The 21,328-nt window shown below is 34.8% G+C and overlaps 1 protein-coding gene across 1 annotated transcript; it reads left to right on the top strand.

Moving 5' to 3' along the window:
• The first annotated feature begins 1,789 nt into the window (after positions 1-1,789).
• LOC149221485 (alpha carbonic anhydrase 7-like) lies at positions 1,790-4,576 on the top strand. The gene is made up of 7 exons (XM_089385123.1): positions 1,790-2,166; positions 2,271-2,485; positions 2,715-2,819; positions 2,909-3,013; positions 3,105-3,272; positions 3,370-3,423; positions 4,356-4,576. Exons 1-7 carry the CDS (start codon positions 2,088-2,090, stop codon positions 4,437-4,439), a joined length of 810 nt encoding a protein of 269 aa, XP_089241249.1. The 5' UTR covers positions 1,790-2,087; the 3' UTR covers positions 4,440-4,576.
• The last annotated feature ends 16,752 nt before the right edge of the window (positions 4,577-21,328 follow it).

The following is a 21,328-nucleotide window of genomic DNA, read 5'->3' as shown; positions in this document are numbered from 1 at the left end:
ATTAGCGCTAATCGTGCATCAGAAACAGCCTCTGTTTTCTGATCTGAGCTTCCTAACTGCTAGTTTTGTGCCACTATGCTGTCTCCATGGGCCTCGGTCAGCGCGCTTTGACCGAGGGCCTCGTCGTTTCGTGCTGGCTACAAACTGCCACTATCCAGAGGTCCTTCCTGACATCTTTTTGTTTACAAGGTTCTTGAAGTCTGTCATGATTTGATACTGTCATAGAACTCTCATAATTTTCATGGATCCAATTCGGATCAAATAATCACAACAAAATTGGCGGAGGATACACAAGCTAAAATCCAGTTAGCATTATGGATATTAAGACCAATTTTATACAATATCAGCCTAAGCAATTCTCAGTTGACACTATTGAAAGCCTTGGTAATATCAATCTTTATTAGGCAAGCTTTAAGTCTCTTGACCTTAATAGAGTGTAAAACTTCCTGTGGTATAGCGACAACGTCTTGAATTTGACGCCCCTCAATAAAGCCAAATTGTTTCGTTGAAATATGATCTGAAATGAGAGCTTTAAGTCTGACTGCAATAAGTTTAGAAATCATATTATAGACTGAGTTGCACAGGGATATAGGCCGAAAATCGAGAAAAAAGACCAGACTCTTTTTTTTGGATTAATGCTATGAAAATAAAATTGACAACACCCGAAACACATCCCTTAATCTGAGATTCTTCCACAACGTTTAGAAGATCATGTGACATAAGGTCAAAATAATATATGTATAGCTCGACCCCCCAACCGTTCTCAACCTCCACGTTACATCAACGACCATTTTACACCATAGTTACCAAATTCGGCCGAATCAGGCTGAAAAATTCGGATATTCGGTGATTCAATTCTGTTCGATGAAAAATACGATTAAATTCGATTCAATCAATGCGGAATGTAGTTAGTTTCTATTTCGGACAAACTAACATGGATGGAGTCAGAATTATGGATGAGGGACCAACGGGCATCTTCATTTTCCCTTGTTCGACTGGGAAATGCGAACTCGACACGCCCACAATCAATAGAGCAAACAAATGGCAAAAACATAGGATTTGCAGCCTTTAGCAGGAGGAACAGAATTTACTTAAGTTTTAAGTTATTAATATATAGCAAATGATATTTATGGGTGTATTTATTTTTAAAAAAATATACTTATATAATATTATATACAAGTATAATATTTCTAATGGTTTCAATTTATAAATAATTAAAGGAAAATAATTTAATCCTAACAAATATAGATTTTCTTTTTTTAATTTCAAAATATAACGAATTTATAAGTTTTATATTTTCGAATTTTTTTCCGTATTGAATTTTAATCAATCAAATTTTTTTCATATTCGAATTCAAATTTGGTAACTATGTTTTACACAACTACCATTTTAATTTCCTTTAAGAGTTCATTCAACAAACAGAGAAGTTGAGAAATCTTCGACGAAAAATTACTGAGTCAAATTATGTTTACTTAAAAAGTCTCCTACACTCACCTAAACGGAAAAAATCATAGAAAACGTGAACCAGAAAATATTACACACTAAAATCACGTAAAATCACGTTAAATTGTATTGACACGGCCTGCACTACACAACCCACCGGAGGACTAAATCATGTTAACCTGAATGCAGATAAGATGCAGTGATTTCATTCAGGTATGGGTGCCGAGAAGAACAAATCCGGCAGAGACTGGAAAGCGCCTGAAATATTTATGTCGCCCGACGTCCTTTTCACGATACAACTGATATTAAGGACTTGAAAAGTTGAAAGCTCTATCAGCTTGGTATTTCCTTCACCAACGTGTATTTCTTCTGTCCTCTCCTTAGCAGAGTGAAACGACCTACTCATTCACGAATGTTGCAGGAAATTCTTTTATTTTTATTATTTACCCACCGAATCACATTCCACACTATCGCGTTCTTCTGCCAAACTGAGAAATATATAGCAGGCAGGGCGATTGAGGAAGCCAACTGACTACCAGTTAAGCTTCAGTGTCTGGCTTTTATGTTATTTCGTTTTCTATATTTTGCCTCTCTTCACCCAAACCTTCTACTGTCCCGCCCATTATTTGTTTCGCTTCCTTACTATGGCGCGATTTGTAATATCAAAATTCATTGCATTTGCGCTGATCCTCTTCATCGCCGAGGTTCGAACTCAGGAAGTTGGTAATTTGTCTCATATCCTTTATAACTCTTTTGTTTTTTAAATCTTCATATAGAAATTTGCAGAGATTAATCTGAAACTCCATTTTGTTGCTTTGCACGAGCAGAGGATGAGAGTGAGTTCGAGTACAAAGATGGTCCGAAGGGGCCTGAGCACTGGGGGGAGCTCAAGGAGGAATGGAAGGCCTGCGGGAACGGGACGCATCAGTCTCCCATCGATGTGGTGAAGAGCAACGCCATATTATCTCCGGACCTCGGCACGCTCCGCAGATTCTATTACCCTGCGAAAGCAACCCTTATGAACAGGGGTCACGACATCATGGTCAGTAAGGAAATCTTCTTTTAACGCTTTTCCCATCGAAAGGTTTCGGGTTCGATTCTCTCTTCTTTTAACGCGTTTCCCATTTAAAGATTTCGGGTTCGATTCCCTCTTCTTTCAACGCTTTTTCAATTTAAAGGTTTCGGGTTCGATTCTCTCTTCTTTTAACACTTTTCCCATCTAAACGTTTCGGGTTCGATTCTCTCTTACACTTATGGCTGTATTGCATCAGGTTAACTGGTCGAAAGGCGCCGGCAGTGTTGAGATAGAAGGGAAAAGATTCACACTGCGTCAAAGCCATTGGCACACCCCGGCCGAGCACACTATTGATGGAAAAAGTAGAATCTCAAAACCCTCTTTTCAATCTTTTCTGCACTAAATTATACTCTACTATTTGGGCATTTCTAAAGGTTTTTGCATTGAAACAGGCATCCCTTAGAAATCCATATCGTGCACCAAGCGCAGGACGGTGAAATTGCCGTGATTGGAATCCTCTACAAGTTTGGCAGGCCTGACACTTTCTTGGCAGAGGTATATTTTTATACAAATCTCATTTTGCCTCGTTAGCAGATTAGGAGGCGATTATGTTTTAATGCTCTCTATGTTTGGTTACAATGAACAGTTAATGGATGAAATCAAGTCGATTGCGGATATGAAACCGCCGCAGGAACCCCTGGGCCTGGTGAATCCAAATGACATAAAATTCGATAGCAGGAAATATTACCGGTATACGGGATCTTTGACGACTCCTCCTTGCACGGAGGGAGTCATTTGGAGCGTGATTGACGAGGTATTTTCATCGCCTGTCTCCTTATCGCCTAAACACACATCTGCGTCCATGAGTATCGACCCTGTGACCTGATGCTTTTTCACTAAACCCTGTGCAGGTAAGGACAGTCTCGAAAGACCAAGTGAAGGCTCTGCAAGACGCTGTGAATGATGTACGTACTGGGTTTTCTCTCTCATGCTTGCTATTAACTGAATAATGTTACAATGTTACAGTTTGTGATATACTTAACCCAGGATTTCTCATTTGATTTTGGATCTTTATGTTTGAAAAAATATTACGCAGGCAAATAAATTAGTTTAAAATTTGTGTGAAGATTGGTTTTGGAAAAAAAGTTGAGACAGATGAATTATTTCGCTGGCTGCATGTATTTTTGTAAAATTAACATTTAATAATTATTAATTTAGGATTAGGAAATGTATATGGTAGTCAAATAATTTATGATTAGGAAATGTATTTAGTAGTCAAATAACTGTCGGGAATTGGTTTTATTGTTGTCTCATAAATAATAAATAAAGGAGTTTTATATATCAATTTAGTGTATGGTTTAATTTTAGATGATAATATAATAATTGAAAAAATGATTATTGATTATTGATTTATTTTAATGTTTATTTTTTAATATGATTTTTGGGGCATAATTTTCTTTCCATTTGTTTTTAGTGTGGTTTTTTGAAATTTTTTTTTGTGGATTTTTTTAGTTTAATTTTTCTAAAATCTGACAAGAATTCATTGAAATCACAAGTTTGATGTGTAACCTCTGCACAATAAGTGCCCGAGGAGTTTTTAGAGTGCCAAATCTATATGTACAGTAAAAAGAACTAGTTTAAATAATATAAATCAAGATTTCATCTAAATTTAAGAAAAAAAAAACTATTAATTTTAACGTGAAGCTTTAGAATTTCAAAATATAAAGTTATAAAAAAATGTTTAAATGATTGTTTGACGTTCCTTTGGATATTATAATTTTTAATTTAGAAAATCTTTAATTCTAACTTAATAAAAACTTATGATTCATATATGAACTGATATTGTGATAAATACGAATCATTAATATTCTGATCTTTAATTTATTGTATTTTGCAGGGTTTCAAAAAGAATGCAAGACCTACGCAACCAATAAATGGACGAATTGTTAGCAAGTACACTCCAAAACGACGTTATGCTTGAGTTCGTTAAATCTTATGAAACATCTTTGGACATATACTCCATTCCAGTATTTTACGGATTCACCTATTCTCATTATAATGTATCCATTATTTTATGGATTCACCTATTCTGATTATAATGTATCGATTATTTTATGAGATTCATCAAAATTCATGACAATGCATGTGCATTTTGTCGGCTGAAATGCTAATTTCATGGTGTGATATGATAATGTATTTTAATTTATATGGAATAAGCTGTGAGGAAGTTAGTTGATAAAGATGATTTTGGTTTGGGTTTACTGTCTAGTTTTTCTTTGCACGATGAGTGCTCCAGTTACCAAAGGCAGCCAATGGTTATGGAGTGGCCGAGACTTCCCTTCGCGCTTGGATAGCTCGATCACAAGCCAGGATAGAGGGAGATGAAGTTGTGGATTCAGGGGTTTTCACACAGGCAACCCATTTCATGTGTTAGTGCTGGTCGTTTATTCCGGCGGCGAGCAGGGGAGGAGCGGCGAGCAGCGTGGAGAGAACCCTCGCGGCGAGTAGCGGCAAGCGACAGCGAGCTTCGAAACCAAGAAGCGATGGCAGTATAGGACGACAAACCCCCGAGCAAATATCAGTGGTTGAAGGAGCGTAGGCAGGGTTAGGGGCAACAATTTGAGAGTAGCTGAGCGGCGAGCAGCGGCAAGCAGGGGAGGAGCGGCAAGCAAGGAAGGAGCGGCGAGCAGCGTCGAGCAGTGTGGAGAGAACCCTCGCGGCTAGCAGCGGCGAGCAGGGAAGGAGCGGCTAGCAGCATGGAGAGTACCCTCGCGGTGAGCAGCGGAGGAGCGGCGAGCAGGGGAGGAGCGTAGAAATGGAAGGGGCGGAGCACGAGCACGAGCAGGAGCTCGAACAGGAGGGCGAACGTGGAGAGAACCCTCGCTACAGGTTGGACGTTATGCAGCGTGCTTAAGTTCCGGTTCACAGAGGAAGCTCTTCCAGCAAAGTTGAAACTCTTCGGAGCAAGGGAGGAGCGTGAGCAGGAGCGGCAAGCAGCGGCGAGCAGGGGAGGAGCGTAGAAGCGGAAGGGGCGGAACAAGAGCACGAGCAGGAGGGCGAGCAGGAGCACGAGCACGAGGGCAAGCAGGGGTTTGAGCACAGGAGGGCGAACAACAACGGCGAACAGGGGAGGAGCGTAGAAGCGGAAGGGGCGGAGCAGGAGCACGAACAGGAGGGCGAGCAGGGGTTTGAGCGCAGGAGGGAAAACAGCAGCAGCGAGCAGGGGAGGAGCGTGAGCAGGAGCGGCGAGCAGGGGAGGAGCGTAGTTAGTTTTGTTCTGGCTCCATCTTCTGGTCTTTTAGTTTTCTCTAAGCGGGGGCGAGGTGGCTCCCCTTGCCGTCTCTGCCCCCGGCGACGCCTCTGCTCCGGTGGGTCTTCTCCTTCTCAGCGGTAGTTTAGGTTTTTTTGGCCACGGCATATTCTTTGGAGCGTTGAGGGAATAGCGGTGCTTCTGCCCTGTTTCGTGCCTCTTCTATGGAGGTCTCCATTGGTCTTTTCTGCAGGCAGATGCGGATGATTGTGGCAGCGTTCTTCCTCTGTTTCTCATTTGATTCGGGTGGAGAGTTTGAGAGGGCGGGGAAGGAGTGGCTTCTTTTGCTGCTCTCTTTCTCATTTCGTGCCTCTCCTTCCATATTGGGTGGACAGATCTTGTTGCTCTTTCTTCAGATGTTTATCTGCTTGGTTTTCTGGTGCCTCTTTTGCACCTTATAGATGGGCTGCCTCGTCTAGGGGGCAATATTAGCCCTTCGGGGCTTTATTTGGGATCTGTTTTAGCAAATTTGCGCAGATTTGCAAGTGGCTCGGTCCACGTTTCTGCATATGCTTCATGCATTTGCTCTATGTAATCTTCTTATATGACTGTTTTTGCATATGCTTCTTGCATTTGCTCTATGTAATCTGCTTATATGAATATATTACGCTTTGTCTTCTGAAAAATGTATTTTAATTTATATAGAAATATGTTTTATTAATCGATAATGTTGAAATTTTATGAATGGATTATGTTGTTATATATTTGAATGATATGTTAGAGTTATAAATATATTAATTATTTATGAATGTTTTATAAATTATGGGTTTTTTTTGTAAGAATTTTTTTTAATTGAGATTGTGTTTTCTCTAAATCATTTTCAAAGTAAGATTTAGTTTAGTTTGTTGAATATGAATTTATTTCTATGGATGATAATTTTTTTAATGATAGTTTGTTATTTTCTTATATGAAAATGTTTTTTTTTATTTTGTTGATTGTGTATTTTATTAGTTATATTAATTGTTTAGTTATATAGATTAAATTATCATGGTTTTAATTATATTTTCCTGGTTTTATTGTTGGTTTTTCTATCATTTTTATATTAAGTATCTACTTATTTGTATTGTTTCAATCTTTGTGTCGTCAAATAATTTCTTATAACTCTTTTGATCAATTTTGACTAGGTTAAGTAATTGTTGTATGATCAAATTATCTTGAAATTCTCAAAACTACATGGATTTTAATTTGTTGGTATGACTTTGATGACTACTATATATGATAATATAGTGTTTAACATATAAGTTGTGTTGTTGTGATGATGAAAGGATATGAATGCATGATAGTTGTATAAAAGTGTGTGTAACTAATAGTAGTGGTACAAATAGTTCACAATGTACAATAAAGAAATGATTTTATGGTGGAAGCTATACAAATAAGGGATGGAAAACTAACATAAGGTTTCAATATTGAATGGTGTAGTTAGGCTATACATTGACTTCACTCAATTTTTTTTTTAAAGTAGATAACATATTAAAAATATAAAATGATGAATAATAGTTTAATAAATTTTACAAGAAAACACCATTGCATAAATAAATCTAGATATGCATTTAATACACTTTCAAGAAAGGATATGATTCTATATTTGGTGTTTATGTTTAGTAAAGGAGTTTGGTGTGTGTGATGTGTGAACACCATAAGGGTTTTGATCCAAGGCATTTCCCTAAGAAGTTGTAAAAATTGATGTTAGATATGTGTGTGAGCATGCATAGTTGTAAGGTCTTAAGAGCTTGACAATGCATACATGTAGTGTAGGCCCATGGGGTCATCAAGTTGTGGAATGGACCACTTGGAGAGTACCACAGTGGAAAGTGTAATGGTATCCTAGCTTTAGCTAGGGGAATGTGAAAACATAGATGAGATGGTTAATGATTAGGACTAGGTCAATCTCTCGTAGTCAAGTAAATGGTTAATGATTAGGGCTAGGTCAATCTTCCCGAGTCAAATTCAAGTTACTGGTAGTTTTGAGGTTCCAGGTATATGGGCACCCATAGTTTTTCCCTTGGTATTGGGATTTGATGTAGCCTATTTATAGGCCAAAAACTCCATGATTATTTTCTTTTGGAATCAAACAATGGTGTCTTTAAACATCTAGGTGCTTTGTGATCATAAGAAGTTGTTCTATTATTTTCTATTTTTTGATATCCTAATATATATATTAGATGGTTCTAACTACTAATATTTATATATGATTTTTTGACCAATACTATTTTAATATATTTTTCTTTTTCTTAAAATAAAACCATGTCACAATGAAAAATATCTTTATATAACTTCTTAATTAAATACCAAAATTATCCTTTTAATATAATTATCCTTACATTGTTTTAGCACCCTTGCATTTGGAATTGAGAATCCTTATAACCTTGGGAAGCTTAAAACCTATACAACTATGTATATGTCTTATTTAGTTTTCCACTTCTATCTTGTTTTTCTTTATTACTAAAGCTACTAAATTTTATTCACATGAAAATTTGTTTGTAATATATATATATATATTCTTTTAGATGAAAATTTTATTTTTTTAATATATTTTTTTATATTTTAAATTTATATATTTTTTATATTAATTATTTTTAATTATTTAATTTAACATATAGTTTCTAATGACCTAGTTTAATTTATAGATAAAATGGTCTTTTTCACTACATTTATTTTGGTTAATGGTAACTTGTTCAATCTATTTATGCACTCAAAAATACATTTTATATAACAAAAATTCACATTCTTTTTTAAAATTGTTTTACCCAATTTCAGTGAAAATATATTTTTATCTATAAATTCAACTATACCTTTTCTAATTACTCCTCTCAAATCTTTATTATCATACCTTACCTATTTTAAAAATCTTCAATAAAATTATATTCTACCTACATCCTTTTTATCTCTTATCCAATTATTTATTTATTTATTTTTAACTATTTATTCAATTTAACAAATATCATTCCGATTTGAAAAAGAAACTCACATCTTTCAATAATATAAAATATATTAAAAAACAAACCAACCATCATATACATAATAAAACATGCTTATATAAAAACATTTCATATACTACGGACATGGAGGAAAAGCTAAAATTCTCCAATCTTAACAATGATTTGCCCACGGGGCTTTGGATTGACGATGAATGGGTGCATTGTTGAGGCACTCCTTGTGATAAGTGATCAGTTCAAATCCCCATGGGTGCTTAGGCAGTATTATATATAAAAAAAAACAATGATTAAAAAACCTTCAAAGATTGACAGTGAATATGTGCATTGTGGGTGCTTAAATAGTATTATATAAAATAAAAAAAAACAATGATTAAAAGACCTGCAAAAATTCAAAATTATTGTAAAAGAATAACCTCCTTTCAAAATTGGCAAAAAAAAGAAACAACCTCCACGTTAAAATTCCCTCCCAACGAGGGTAAACCAAAAAAAAATACAAATTTTGTTAAAGATGATATAATTATTACTAATATTAAAATGTGAACAATTTTCCAACCTCTAAGTTACATATAATTTTAAAGGTGACAATCAAGGTGATAGACAACTTTGTTTAAAGTTTTGTTTTGTTTTTTTTAAATTTAAAAATGTTTGAAATTGGTTTTTATCGTGAAAATAAATTGGTCACTATAAATAATGGCCAAACATTTAAAATCCAAAAACTTAATAATTATAATGTAAATTTCTAACTTTTTTCACCAACTTTTATCAAAAATTTAATTGAAATTTCATTATTTTGTAACCTAAAAAATCACCCCTTTAGACTGAGTGTTACCACTTTAATGTCTTTTAAGAACTTATTCAACATAGAGAATTCTCGATCAACTTGGATATTTACAATATGTTGCTGGGTGCAACCCTCAGAAGTGATGATCGACACTATGTGTGTTACCACTTTAATGTCTTTTAAGAATTCATTCAACATAGAGAATCCCTGATCAACTTGGATATTTACAATATGTTACCGGCTCCCCGAAGTGATAATTGACACTATGTGATTTATTTCACTAGTTTCAATCTCACTTCTTCACCCTTGTGAGCATTGTCCAATACAATGAGTGCTAAGTGGACGATTGACACTATGTGATTTATTTCACTAGTTTCAATCCCACTTCTTCACCCCTGTGAGCATCGTCTGATGCAATGAGTGCTAAGTGGACTATTCAAAAATCATGAGAAATTAGTCAGTTATGACTACCTCTCATGAAAATGGTCATAGATGAATTACTTACTTAAAGCAGTTGAATCCCAAAAGATTGATATCTAATATAATGCACTGCGAAAACCCCTAATACTTAATATGTTACTTGAAAAGTCTCCTACTCTCACCTAAGCTGAAAAAATCAAACACGTAAACCAAAAAATATTACATACTAAAACCATGTTAAATTGAATTGAGGCGGTCTGCCCTGCAAATTCCTCGGCCGAACATTCCACTCACTTATGATTGCTAAGAAGCAAGTAGGAATTTCAAATCTGAAACATCCATGATGCTTTTTGTAATTTTATTGTCCTTTTTTATTATTAAAAAAATATTCATAAAATAAAGAATTTTTTGATTTATTTATTTATTTATTTATTTTTTCCGTGTATCATACATTTTCCCTGTCAAACTCTATTTTTAAATTCACCAATTTTTATTATAACCAATAACGACTTTGCTTATGAACTATAAATGTATGGGGCTGTTTATGCTAATCCTTAAATTACTCTCTGCCAAAATCTAAAATAGACATATACAACCCCGTGCATCTATCGCGCATTAACAACTTGGTTATTTTTAACCCCTTGCATTTATGGCCCAATGATTATTTTCAACCGTCATTCATGAACGTTGCAAAAATTCTATTATTTTCCCACGGAATCCCATTCCACGCCAACGTCATCCTCTACCAAACAAAGAAATAAATAGCAGGCAAGGCCATGGCGGAAGCGTACTGACTACTAGGTAAGCTTCAGTCATCAGTGTATGGGTTTACGTTATTTCGTTTTCTATATTGCCTATCATCTTCACCCAAACCTTTTACTGTGTTCCCTCCCATTATTTGTTTCACTTCTTTACTATGGCGTGATCAGTAATATCAACATTCATTGAATTCGCAGTGATCCTCTTCATCGTCGGAGTTGGAACTCCGAAAGTTGGTAATTCATCTCGTACCCTTTATAACCCTGTTTTTTAAAATCTTTATATAGAATTTTGTAGAGATTAATCTGTAACTCAATTTTGTTGGCATGAAATGACAGCGGACAATAGGGAGTTCCTGAGCTCTGGGGGGACCTTAACGAGGAATGGAAGCCCTGAGGGAACGGGACACATCAGTCTCCCATCCATCACCTTCCAAAAGCAACCCTTATCAACATGGGCGACGACATCAAGGTAGGTAAGGGACCCTTCTTTTAAACGTTTGTGTCTGTGGGTATTGACCTTGTGACCTGATTGATGCATTTTTCGATGTAAACGTTTGTGTTTGTGGGTATTGACATTGTGATTTGATTGATGCATTTTTGGATGTAAACGTTTGTGTATTTGGGTATTGACCTTGAGATTTGATTGATGCATTTGAGTAAAGACTCGTGTAACAAGGTGGAGGAATTGTCTAGACAAAAAATTTCAAAAAATCTTGTAGAGGTAGTGTTTGAATCCTGTTTTTGATGGTGGAAATAGATTCAGGGCCATCAAAAACGTCAAAAACACCTAAAATTTTGAAGTTTAACAACTATAACTTAGATTTACAAAAATCCTTACCAGATTTTCTCTAAATATAACCAGAATTTCCATAACTTTCCCAACAACTACTCCACGTGGTTAAACTACTCCTTTGAGTAATCTGTCTGTAAGTAAAAACTTGTATTGCCATAATTTTTCCAAACCTGGGTAGGCTCCTCAAAATCTATCACCTTCCAAAAGCAACCCTTATCAACAGGCGCCACGACATCATGGTAGGTAAGGGACCCTTCTTTTAATGATTTTTCCAAAAGCAACCCTTATCAACAGGCGCCACGACATCATGTTAGGTAAGGGACCCTTCTTAATGATTTTTCCATCTAAACGTTTCCGGTGCGATTCTCTCTTAACCCTACGAATGTGTTGCATCATGTGAATTGGCCACGTCATCATGGTAGGTAAGGGACCCTTCTTTTAATGTTTTTTCCATCTAAACGTTTCGGGTGCGATTCTCTCTTAACCCTACGAATGTGTTGCATCATGTGAATTGGCCAGAAGGCGCCGACCGTGTTGAGATACAAGGGAAAAATTCAAACTGCATCAATGCCATTTATGTCTGTGGGTATTAACCCTGTGACCTGATTGATGCATTTGACTAATCGGTGGGTAGGTAAGTACAATGTCGAAAGACCGAGTGAGGCTATGCAAGAACCATTGGTATAATTTATTTAAAAATATTTGACCCTTCCATTAATTTCATGTTGATGAAAAATTTGTAAAAAACATATAAATGGAACATTAGAACTTATAAATAATTTATTTTTTATAATTATTAAATTAAATTGATTTAATTTTTATTGGTGCAAAAGAGAGGGACTTTTATTTAGTAATCATTATTTCAGATTTCTCATTAAATAATGATAATTCATTTGCACCATGTGGAAAATGATAAGTGACATGACATGTTATTGTAAATTAATTCATAACCTTTATAATACTCTTTTCATTGCCGTTCATTTTTTGGAATGACTGCCGCCATATATTGTGAAGCTCCTCTGGACGTGGGCATCTATTGCCAGTGGAATGCCTTGAAGCAATTGAATTTATGATGCGATATGTCTATGTCGTTTTCTTGTGACAGTACACTCCAATAAAAGATTCGGGAAGCCAGGTCGATTGAACGATACACCCCATCAAAACCATAGTAAGCACTCCTTGAATTCTACGCCCTAGGTCATTCCAACATATCGTTATTGTGAATCTGGTTCTAAGCATCAAGATGGATTTCAGATGCAAGCCGTGTTTCTAGGTAATCAATTTGGTGATTAATTGCATATCGAATTTACACTCTTCCACCTTTTGTTAATGGAAATCACCAGAAGAACAGAGGTAGCAGGAACCTATTGCTAAAGAACTCATGTAGTAGGTTGCGGAACTGACATTGAGCAATATCACAAAAAAATAGAGGTAGCAGGAGCTGGTTGCGAAAGAATAGTTGTAGCATCTGTGGAACTAATTGAAGGTATGTTTTGCTACAGTATTTGTACTTTTGTTTTCTCTCTGGTTTTCTTCTGTGGAGTTTGCTCGTTGTAACTTTCTTTCCTCTATGCTGTTGTGTCTGTTGTTGAAATAAGTTGGTAGATGTCGTTACGTGTCTGGAAAACTAAAATTGAGAGGGACGCCAAGGGTTTCGACTTTTCAAACCCCTGTTAGATCTCTCATGACAGTGTTCTTCGTTGTCGGGTGGTCTCTTATATGGCTACTTGAGCTCCATATGGATTCCAAATTCTTACATTTATTTAAGGCCATTTTGATTTTTACCTGTTTTTACTACAAAATCCATTTCTTAAAAAATATTTTTGGTTCCTGCACCTCATCTATGTTTGTACAATCATAATTTGGAATCAAACTATGGTTAATCAAGCTTGTAGCTCGCTCATTTCATGCTTGTGAACCATCACCCTCACCTGTTAATGATTACTTCCAAGTTCCACCCATGACTTCTACATGTAGTAAAAGGGCGACGATTCTGAGCGAAGGAAGCACATATTCAGGCAATTTTGCTATTTTTTGTTTTATTGGTATTTTAGCATTTTATTGTTATTCTCTGTTTCAGAGATAGAGTGGAATAAGTTGAGGAGATCTTTTTGGGAAAGGTAGATTCGGTCTGTGTAATTGAATCCAATCCATGGCTGAGAAAAATAATAATAATAGCAGCAGCAACAATGGCTTCGATCTTCCCATAAAGCGGGTTAGGCCTCAAGAGGAAGGAGAAGACCACCCACTTTCCTGTGTGGACGCCATGGATGGAGTGGATGGAGGCTACCCATCTTTTATTCTTGGATGGTTTGCTGAAATAAGTCCTATGTGGCCTGGTTCGTTAGCTTCAATCCACTCCCCCTTTTTTATTTGCAGTTGTGATATTATGGATTGCTTCTGTTTTAGATTGAGGACCCATGTCAGTATTCTCAATGTAAATTCACTGCTTTGTTTTGTTTTGGATTTCAATGGATCATTTTGGGATGCTCACTGCCCAAACCCATCTCTATACTGGAGTCTGATATGCACCTGGAGGTTAGAAAGTTGTGTTGTATATATATTAATTCAGAGGGTGGTTATTAGAGGGATTTTGGCTGGAGTTCATGTTGAATGCACCTAATATATCATGTAGATGTTGATGATCATGTCCACCCAGCCTGTATAATGCACCTTGCTTTTGTAAATGCAATTGAACTTGTTTTTAAGCGTGACTCTAAACTTTAGAGTCATTCTATGACTTTAGATGGGTTTATCATACAATTCTTGAACTTCACGACATCTAGGTGAGTATCATAGTTGGATATAATGTTTTCCCTATTGAGTGCATCCAATGTAGTTTCTGGATTTAATGTACCATTACACACTTATAGAGTGGATAACTTAGTCCCACCACCAGTGTTGTAGAATGCACACATTACTTATATGTAATTAGAGCACTATGGCTGTAAAATGCACCTTAGTTATTTGTAATTAGGGTTTTTTTTTTCGGTATGATTGTAAACATATACTATTTTGCATTGCTGATGAAAGAAAAAGTGCTAAATCCCGACATTTATAAGCTTAAAAGTGTAGAAACTATGGCGAAATTAGCTTTCTTTTGGCTTCTAGCCTGAGATATTTTTTGTGCATTAGAGTTGCATGAAGTTTCTAGTGTTATCTGCTTCAAGTTCCTCTTAATTGGCATATTAGAGTCCAGTCCAAGCTTCATATTTTTCATTCGTTAGTTCTATGTTTAGAAATATAAGGAACTATAGTATAATTAATCTAGTCCTAGCCTTCTAGCTCGAACACTGTCTTTGTGGATTACGGTTGCATGGAGTCTACAATAGTGTATTCCATTGTCAATTCCTTTTTAGATGGAAATACCAGTTCATGGCAGGAGATACAATTTCAGAGGAATGTTGGGGGTCTAGCTTAAAGCGTAGGAATTCCTTAAAATTAAAATTCATGCCAGTCTTGTTTTTAATGTCTTGTTATATATATTGTCTTCCAAGTTTGTATGTGAAGATATTTATATACTGCTTTACCAACTACAACTCTACCCTGTTTGCTTTATTTGTATTGTTTTGGGTCAGTCTTATATCTTGTTTTAGATCCACTATAGTGGGAGAATGTATGTTTCGTAAATTCCCCATAAATTGTTTTATGTGACTTTTTGTTTATAATCTAGTTATTCAATTTCAGAGAAATGGTGGGGGTTTAGTTTAAAGGTACCCAAGCTGTTCAAACTAAAATTCATTCCATATAATTTGATAATTTTTGACATTACCTTCATCAACATGTGGTTGGAATTTGATTTCTAACTATACCACAACAACCCACTCATGGTGAAACTGGCTTTGGATTTACTAGGAAGAATGAATTGATCAATGGAAGGGCAACCATAGTTGGGGTCTTCTTTATGTTAAATTTTGAATTGTTAACTGAAAAAGGTTTTATGAAAGGCACCAGGTTCTTAGATTTTTTGTATGTTGTATCTTGAGCATTGGGACACTGAACAATGTAGTTTCTCCAAAGGAAATCAATGAATGAAATTATTACTTCAGAACCCACCAAGTGGAGTCCAATGTTTTATGTTTGTCTATGTCAAACAAAGGTGACGTGTAGGAACCTTTTGAATGAGATGAAAATATTATTGTAATGGTCACATATTTTGTCTATTGTCTGGTTAGGCCTATGAAGGTGAAAGTTGCTTTTAGCCTTATCATTTGTTCAACAAAATTCTTTAAAGTTTTCTGCCTCCATCTATCAGTACAGTCATTATTATAGCATCCAAAGGCTTCCTTTTGTTGATAACCAGACTATATGATCGATTATGCCAAGTGTGTACTCCATACTTCACTGAGATGTTGTAATTTGGATGCTAGAAAGATGGAGTATTTGTTTCTGTCAGAGAACGAACAAACTTTGTAATAGTTTCGGAAACTTAGAGATTTTTTAAAATGTTATGAAATAGAATAACACTTCTTCAATAACTATGTTAATATTAAGGTTTTATGTCAGAAGCTTTAGTGTAACATTGTTTGGTGCTTCACTATCAATGCGAATGTCAAGTGCCTATAAATTTACGTAAAAAGTTGGAATGAAAATTTAAAAGGTCTTGATTTTTTCAGATAATGTGGGACAGGGGATTACAATTTATAGTAAATGTCAAAAACATTACCTAATGTTTGTATCGTTATATCATTCACTTTTGTACTAAGATTATAGTTTATGGTAAATGTCAAAAGCATTACTTAATGTTTGTATCATTATATCATTCACTTTTCCTTCAATTTTGTACTAAGTTAGATGTTCTACATGTATGCGTAGTTGCAATTAAAATGTAACATGACAAAAGAACACATTATGATAGATGCATCCCTGCTGCAAGATTAGAAGCCATAAGGACTACAGAACTTGAATCTTTGCTCAACTCACCAATGTTGAGCACATCTTGATGATGTGCTTGATACATCTGAAGCTTATTCTTGTTCTAAGGGTATTTGTATCAAGAATAAATCCTACAATAGGAAGTTGTAGTTGATGAGTTGGTAGATTGCGACCTTTAATCTACAAGATTATTAAATTACAAACGGTATTTCTAATTGCATTTGTCGCATTTTTAGATTACATGTCCAAATAGAGTTCTTTCATTCCTAGAAATTAGGAGAACTATAGAGGTAGAAAAAATCTGTTGCGAAAGAACAGTTGTAGCATCTGTGCAACTGATTGAAGGTATGGCTTGTTGTAGTATTTGTACTTTTGTTTTCTCTCTAGTTTTCTTTAGTGCAATTTGTTCATTGTAACTTTTTTTCCTGTGTGTTGTTGTATGTGTTTTAGATCTTAAGATGAACATGTCTCATGCTATCAATGTTTATACATTTATTTAAGTTAATTCACTAAATTATTTCTTTTTCTTTTGGTTAGCAGTTTTTATTTATTTATTTAAATTCGTTTTGCAAAAATAACCTGTTCTCAATAACACTGTATAATTTTTTCTTCCTACTTAATTGATATATTTAAGCTTCTTTCCAGTAACAAAGTTTACTCGTTTGTTTAAATTTTCTCAAAACGCATTGAATATCCTATGCAGATTTATTATGTCATAAGGAATTTGTACACATTAAACGCAACTTCAAAAGGCTCAAGACTCTTTTTCCTTCTTGTACTTGATAACTTATCAAGACCACCGTTCATATATCAAAAAAAAATATGCTAAATCTACTTATTACAAACTTCCTCCAAAAGTCAAAAAGCATTACAGCTTATCTTGGAAACTTATACTAGTTTTCAGGACCGTACATACATTCATAAATTTATCCTCTATAGCCCTAACATCATAAAAACATTGGTACAATGATTTGTCATATTTGAATATACTAAACATAATACCATTTTTCACTCATAGTAATTGCTATCCTCTCTTCAAGAATTATTATTTGAACTTAGTTTTCTCCAAAACCTGTAGTTTCTTTAGGTTAATTCACTAAATTTTAATTTGTTTTTGGTTAGCAGTTTTTATTATTTATTTAAATTCGTTTTGCAAAATAACCTCCTCTCAATAACATTGTATACTTTATTCTTTTTCCTACTTAATTGATATATTTAAGCTTCTTTCCAGTAACAGAGTTTACTCATTTGTTTAAACTTTCTCAAAATGTATTAAATATCTTATGCAGATTTACTATGCAATACTCAATGAGTAACTTGTGTATATTTATCGTCATAAGAAAAATGACCATTGATTTGTGTTTATAACTTGCACTTGCTCAATCTTAGTGGTTCATTTTTGGAACTTACTAGGTGATTGGATTATTGAATTCACGGTGTAGCGGAGCTCGCATTGAGAGAAATCACCAAAAAAATAGAGGTAGCAAGAACTGGTTGTGAAAGAACACTTGTAGCATTTGTGCAACTGATTGAAGGTATGGCTTGTTGCAGTATTTGTACTTTTGTCTTTTCTCTGGTTTCCTTTTGTGCAGTTTGCTCATTGTAACTTTTTTTCCTGTGTGCTTTTGTGTGTGTTTTAGATTTTAAGATGAATATGTCTCATGCTATCAATGTTTATACATTTATTTAGGTTAATTCACTCGATTTTAATTTTGTTTTGGTTAGCAATTGATAGTATGGTTCAAGGACAAGAAGAGATGGTAGGAAGATTGTAGTTCTAGTTTTTGTCTCCCTACTTTCAGTCTAGATGAATATGGTGGCAAAGATTGCTTCTTTATTGTAAATGGTATATGTTTTATTGTTGCATAAACAAATTCATACATTAATGTACCCTTATTTAATATTTTAGAAAGAATAATTTTTTCAGTGTCTGTTAAAATCCTGCAGCAAATGGGAAGTCATAAAATGATTTTTAACCTACCTATTACCACATGAATTATCACCAAATAGTGCAAGATGTTCATATGAAAACAACTATGTGGAACTTGGAAAATAAACCACTATCACCTTAATTTATCTTCCCACTCTTCAAGATGGCCCAAGATCACTAGGGGGGATTCCCTATAAAACATTTCTCTTATATGGCCTATGGTGCCCAACAACAAAAGGGATTTTTGATCCAAGTCTTACAATTGGGTATAATATGATGATGATTTGATCTAGTCAAGTTGAAAATAAATATAATCAATAGAACAGGAAGCGAACTCACCAAGAACAGATCTATATTCATGGCCTACACATTATATGTAATCATGCCGTTACAAAGTCTTATTTTAGGCGAATTAGAACCATCTCACTTAACTTGTATTTCTTGTAAACAACATCGTTTCTCTTCTCGATAGTTTGCTAAAGTACATGGACTTTTTGATTTCCTCATCATCTTCCTTTCTTTAGGTTCCTTCATGCTTTCGTTGTATGTCATCAGCTATTGGTTCGACATATAGAAACTTATATGGCAACTTCATTATTTTCTTTTGTAGAGTATCCTTGCAAATACATGGGCATAAGAATGTTAGGTTAGTTTTACGTTCTGTTCCACTTTTCTCCTGCTTCTATTTCATTGCAAATACAACTTCTATCTTGTTCCAAATTCCCCAATCTTGCAACAACAAGACAATTGCATTAGCTAGCCAATTTCAACAAAAAAATTCATGAAATAACAATATAAACATGTTTGAAATAATTGATGTTGATAGTTACAAATGAAAAAAAAAATTGTGACAATGATGCGACTATTGACTATATCTTGAACACCAACAACCTTTTTAGACTCGAATAATTTTCATACAGTCTAGGCGATTGTATTTCCAATGCAATTGAAGTCCTTTTGCATTTTCCATATACATCCACTAAATTGCGAAATGACACAATATACCACTTTTTGATGTGCCTTGAACACGGTCACATAGAAGCACTGGAATCATTCAATTACGAGCTAGCACCTGATATCATGTATCAGCTTCATGGAATTTGTGACATCGAAACATATTTGTGAAGAATGCGTTTTCCCTCTTCAAATGGTCATATTGAGAATGAACGAGGACTATGGGGAGACACATTTTGCATACACTGGCTAGCCAAATGGTTGAATTTATTAATAGGAATTTGTTCATTAACAAAAAAAAGGGTATTTTCTATTCAATTCAAATAAAACGACAAATACATTGCATATATTTTTCCATGATGACAACCCATATAATGGGCACTATGAACCATTTTTGTACAAAAAAATAGTTGAGTCAATTGTAATATGCAATGAATACCTTTCTCCTCCCTGCAAAGATCTACAAACCTATTGGGAAATAATGAACAATAAAATGCAAGGCCATAGATTGCATAAAGCAACAAACACTATATCCATTTGTGGAGATAACATGTTCTTTGCACTTTGTCATTTGATTGCACCTGAATTTGATGTAGAATCCTTAAGACTTTACATTGTGCAATCATTCTACAATTCGATCATGTGCAATGGAAAGACTGCATTACATTGTCTACAAAAATATCTATCAAAACATGTCATAAAAACTCAAAAAAAAGTTGCAAATTGGGAAACATACCTTATCAATATGGAAATGCCATTTGAAAAAGGTGGAAAAGAAGGCGAGGCGTTTTGTTTGCAATGGGCATCAATATTATTCAAAGTAAACATACAGGAATGGTCCTCTATAACTAGGAGCATTGTCAATTACTACTAATGCAAAAACTTTTCAAGTCAAACATACAATATAATTTCATTTGAAATAGATGCATTTCATAGCCATTACCCACCTTTGTCAATAGATGGATATAACAACAGAAGCAATGTACATTGTCAAATTCTTCCAATTGAAACAACGTCATTGCACACACAACATGGACCTATGTCAAAAAATGCACATGTGCATGAAGACAAATTGCAATATGGTATTACACCAATGCTAGAAGATAGAAATATTAGGGTCAATGTATGTAGATTAAAACAACTATCACTATTATAGACAAAAAAATATAAAAAATTATGCAAACAAAAATCACAGAATAAACAAATTGCTTATCCAAGAAAAACCCTATAACAATTTACCTAACCAGCATAGAGGACACACCTAAGAAAAATTGCCCAATATGTAAACAATTACAGTTTCACAAGAATATGGAGAGGTTTGGAAAAGGCTTCGAACAAATATATGCAAATTTATCTAAAAACCATAGAAATATGCCCAAGAAAGTAATATGCAAGGTTTGCAAAACAACACTTCGAAATGGGAAATTGCCACAATTTGTTGTACCTGAGAACATTAGGCGAAACAAACCATTGCCAGTTGTACCCACACTCTCAGGACTTGAAGAATGTCTTGTAGCATTAATAATTGCATTTGCACAAATAATACAATGGGGCCACAAACGTTCACAAATGGGTTTAATAGGATCGATCATCAATGTTCCTGTCCAAACAGACATTGTTCAAACTGCACTGCCACAATCTATGGAAAACACAACAACAGTTGTTGTTGCATTGAAAAGATGATTGGAATATAAAAATGCATTTCAAACAGAAAAATTATGTGTGCATACTGTCATGACAACACTAAAGGAACCATGTCCTCGATACCTTTATAGATTTGAAAACATACACATAAATGAAAATTGGGATAGCATCCTACAATCAACTACCTCAAACACTCCAATTGAAAATAGTGACATTGAAGACAAAGATCAAACAAGTAGCGATTCAGAAAATGAAATGCCAACTGAAACATTGGTGCATGGATACATAGGATCCCAATGCATCCATGATTTACAAGACAAGCTAATTGAACTTTCTCCAGCTGAAGGGTAACGTCCCCTTGGAATTTTCAGAGACAAATATGCAGAAGAAATGAACTTTCCAACCCTCTTTTTTGGAGACCCACATGATGGTGACATTGTAGAAAGATTCCGCTACCAAAAAATTG

The sequence above is a fragment of the Pinus tabuliformis genome, chromosome Q, assembly GCF_031772625.1.
Source record: "Pinus tabuliformis cultivar Carrire ecotype Pingquan chromosome Q, CPIR1, whole genome shotgun sequence".
NCBI classification, from domain to species: domain Eukaryota; kingdom Viridiplantae; phylum Streptophyta; class Pinopsida; order Pinales; family Pinaceae; genus Pinus; species Pinus tabuliformis.
The sequence above is the reverse complement of the archived record's forward strand: the minus strand, read 5'-3'. Positions and strand labels throughout refer to the sequence as shown.

Coding starts and splice junctions, on each gene's coding strand:
- LOC149221485 (XM_089385123.1), top strand. CDS start 2,088: ATGGCGCGATTTGTAATATCAAAATTCATTGCATTTGCGCTGATCCTC. Junction 3,273..3,369: donor TTTGGAGCGTGATTGACGAG/GTATTTTCATCG, acceptor AACCCTGTGCAG/GTAAGGACAGTCTCGAAAGA. Junction 3,424..4,355: donor TGCAAGACGCTGTGAATGAT/GTACGTACTGGG, acceptor TGTATTTTGCAG/GGTTTCAAAAAGAATGCAAG.